Here is a 3,926-nt window from a genome sequence, read left to right as displayed (position 1 = left end):
ACCTTCAACCGAACCCGCTCTGACACAGCAATGAAAAAGCACTAGGGGAGGCAGCTATCTCATCTGCCTCAGATGTGTCTAACACGCCCCCTCAGTGAGGCCACGCCCCCTCAGTGAGGCCACGCCCCCCTCCCCAGCCATTGACCTCACTGCACGTCACCAGTGTCTGGTAGTGTAGTGTATAGTAGTGTAGTGTATAGTACTGTAGTGTATCGTTGTGTATAGTGAAGTGTATGGTAGTGCAGTGTATAGTGCAATGTCGAGTAGTGCCTCCATAGAGCTCAATGTGTAGTGTATAGTGTATAGTAGTGTAGCGTATAGTGTAGTGTATAGTAGTGTAGTGTATAGTAGTGTAGTGTATAGTAGTGCCGTGTATAATAGTGTAGTGTATAGTAGTGCAGTGTATAGTAGTTTAGTGCCAACATATAGCCCAATGTGTAGTGTATAGAAGTGTAGTGTATATTAGTGTAGTGTGTAGTAGTGTATAGTAGTGTAATATATAGTAGTGTATAGTGTAGTGTATAGTAGTGTAGTGTATAGTAGTGTAATATATAGTAGTGTATAGTGTAGTGTATAGTAGTGTAGTGTATAGTAGTGTAGAGTATAGTGTATAGTAGTGTAGTGTATAGTAGTGTAGTGTATAGTAGTGTAGAGTATAGTAGTGTAGAGTATAGTAGTGTAGTGTATAGTGTAGTGTATAGTAGTGTAGTATGTAGTAGTGTAGTGTGTAGTAGTGTAGTGTATAGTAGTGTAGTGTATAGTAGTGTAGTGTATAGTAGTGTAGTGTATAGTGGTGTAGTGTATAGTAGTGTAGTGTATATTAGTGTAGTGTATAGTAGTGTAGAGTATAGTAGTGTAGAGTATAGTAGTGTAGTGTATAGTGTAGTGTATAGTAGTGTAGTATGTAGTAGTGTAGTGTGTAGTAGTGTAGTGTATAGTAGTGTAGTGTATAGTAGTGTAGTGTATAGTAGTGTAGTGTATAGTGGTGTAGTGTATAGTAGTGTAGTGTATATTAGTGTAGTGTATAGTAGTGTAATATATAGTAGTGTATAGTGTAGTGTATAGTAGTGTAGTGTATAGTAGTGTATAGTAGTGTAATATATAGTAGTGTATAGTGTAGAGTATAGTAGTGTAGTGTATAGTAGTGTATAGTAGTGTATGGTATAGTAGTGTAGGGTATACGTGTTAATATCCATTGTTTAAATAGTATAAATACCTTTTTGTTGGGTGGAAAAGGATAACTTTCGATGCTATCGGAACGAAATAAGCCTTTAACGTGCATCCTAAACTTGCTTAACGACCAAATCACTTCACGACCGGTTTCGTGGAAACAATCACCGTCGTTAAGAGGAGTGGGTTCGAACTCTGTTAAGTTGAAGCAGCCACGTGCGTGGCTGCTCGCCCGAAGGTAAATCACGTGACATCCCGCTCCTCCGATTGGCCCGACTCGGGCGAGGTTCGCGGTGGGCTACGCACGGCGCGAAATAAGTTCAACACGCGCACACACACACAAAGATCCCCCGTATAGCCTTAACAGGCTGTAGGGGCAAGTGCTGTTAGCGAGCACCTACGAAGGCCGTAACGGTACACGAGGGGGTGGATGACCAGCACCACGCCCGACCGCCTTAGTCTCCCCAGTGGCAATGTTTTTATCCACCGCACCAGGTACTCATTTGAGGCTGAGTCGACCTAGGGGAGGCCCTGGACCGGTTCAGATAATCGTCAATGGTGTTGGCCGTGAGCGGGAATCGAACCCGGGTCACCAGGTTCATAGCGCTGCGCGCTAACCGCTACACTACCGCTCCCCATACACACACACACGCACACATACCCACGTCACTTCCTCACGCCGCCGTTAGACAAGAGCAAAGGTTTAATTATGATTCTTTCTTACAAACGGAACGAGATACAGAGAGGGAGGGGGGAATTCCTGTGCCACGCAAGTCTGGCAGTTATAGGGCACGTGATCATCATCGTCATAATTAGAATAACAGCCACGGCAATAATAATAATGATAACGACAGCCAACAGCATCAACACTGAACAAATGATAGCACGAGGAGCGAGAGAGAGGGGGGGGGGAACGCGCAGACACCTCACCTCGGTCTCGTGGGATTGAAATAGTTAAAAAAAATTGAACATTTTTTTCGTGTGAATATTCTCTATTTTACAAATCTCCAAATATTGTAACGGCCAAGTTCACCGCCCCCCCCCCCTCCCTTCACCTCTTCTTGTCCCCCCCTTCCCCCCACACACCTTGTGTTGATAATAAATTAAATAATTATTTAGTTATGATACAAAGACGGGAAGGGAGGAGAGAGACGCGCGGCGTGGAGTTGACGATACGGTCGCTGATGGGGGGGGGGGGGGGGGGGGTGCGAGGGGGGGGGGTGCGAGGGGGGGGGGTAAATGGAACAGTCACGTGGTCCGAACTCGCTGTGACGCCTTCCCGATAGCGGGGGGGGGGGGGGGGGGGGTGGCGTGGTTGAGCGACTCGGGCGAGGTTCGCGGTTCACTGCACCGAGTGTCCCAACTCACCGCACCGCCGTCGATTTTGATGTTACGCGCGCGCGCGCACCGCATCGGACTGATCCGCACGTGAGTGATGGATGCGGATTGACCGCACAGGGCGTGGCGCTGAGGAGGTGGTGGTGGTGGTCATCCCTGCTGATGATCCCCAGAAAGGTGGGGGGGGGGGCAAACCCGATCGAGACTGCCCGATTAAACCAGTGCCGAGGGTTAACAACGCAATAGGGTTGCGAGGCCGATAGATCGATGGGCGAAGATAGATTTTTTTTGTTGGTTTGTTTGATTGCGGGGATGCAGAAGTTTATCTATCCACGTCTCCACAGCTCGCCGGCTCCATTTGATCTCCCTGCGCGGCAGTTGAAGTAATGGCCAAGTTCATTAACCCCCACCCCCCTCCGCTTCAAACCCAGCGGTGTTAATAGGATACGCCACCAGTTGATCGATCGACAGGCCGCGCGTGTGTATGTGTGTGTGTTGGTGGGGTCAAGTGTGGGTAACTCACATACGGACAGCGTGAAAGAGTTAGGTATGGAGGGGGAGATGGGGGGGGGGGGGGGGGCGAGTTCGCCCTCTCCGGACGAGCTCCCCGGAGCAGTTTGGAGGACACCGACCCCCCCTTGCCGCCGACACCACCGGACTTCCACGGCATTGGCGCGAGTTTACGCCCCCCCAACTTTTTTTGCTACCAAGACGAGTTTCGTGCGCAACTTGGGGTGGCGTTTGAACCGACGCAGCCCGTGTGTGTCTTTAAAAAAACTTAAAAACCCAAATTTTATTTTTTTAGCCGTCGGCGTTCCGCAAATTTTTCGACGGAAAAACTCTCGCCCCACCGCCGGTATGAGCGAGGAGCACGGCGCCTGTTGGGCCGGGCGGGGTAACACGAGGCACGTGCTCTCAATGACGCGGCGCGTGCTCTCAATGACGCGGCACGTGCTCTCAATGACGCGGCACGTGCTCTCAACGACGCGGCGCGTGCTCTCAATGACGCGGCACGTGCTCTCAATGACGCGGCGCGTGCTCTCAATGACGCGGCGCGTGCTCTCAATGACGCGGCGACCGCTCATTGCCTCGGTCACCACGCGGAGTTCAATCGCTCGGCGGTGATTGGTGGAGGTGACTACCCGCGACGCGCGGATGGGATTTGAAGCGGTGGTGGGTGGGGGTAGGGGGGGCGAAACGTCGTGAGGAGAGGTTAGGGATTGGGCTACTAGGGACAGTGCTAACGGCTGCTTGGCTAGTTATGGTTATGTGCTGGTTAGCTGGTGTGGTTATAGTGTCTCTGGTTAGTTGTGGTTATGTGCTGGTGAGCTGGTGAGGTTAGTCTCTGGTTAGTTGTGGTTATGTGCTGGTTAGCCGGTGTGGTTATAGCTCGTGCAGTTAGCGATAGATTCTGATAT

At 50.2% G+C, this 3,926-nt stretch overlaps 1 protein-coding gene across 1 annotated transcript in view; it reads right to left on the bottom strand.

The window, feature by feature from the left end:
- Nucleotides 1-3,593, bottom strand: part of LOC142931282 (insulin gene enhancer protein ISL-1-like) — a 14,294-nt gene extending 10,701 nt beyond the window's left edge. Inside the window, exon 1 of the mRNA XM_076075020.1 lies at nucleotides 3,355-3,593. Within this exon, the coding sequence (XP_075931135.1) occupies nucleotides 3,355-3,593 (239 nt within the window). The remainder of the gene's footprint in view (nucleotides 1-3,354) is intronic.
- Nucleotides 3,594-3,926: the final 333 nt, after the last annotated feature.

The sequence above is a fragment of the Petromyzon marinus genome, chromosome 52, assembly GCF_048934315.1.
Source record: "Petromyzon marinus isolate PM22_M1 ecotype Great Lakes invasive population chromosome 52, UKy_Petmar_22M1.pri1.0, whole genome shotgun sequence".
NCBI lineage: Eukaryota > Metazoa > Chordata > Hyperoartia > Petromyzontiformes > Petromyzontidae > Petromyzon > Petromyzon marinus.
Note: the sequence above shows the minus strand (reverse complement) of the source record. Positions and strands in the feature narration are given on the sequence as shown.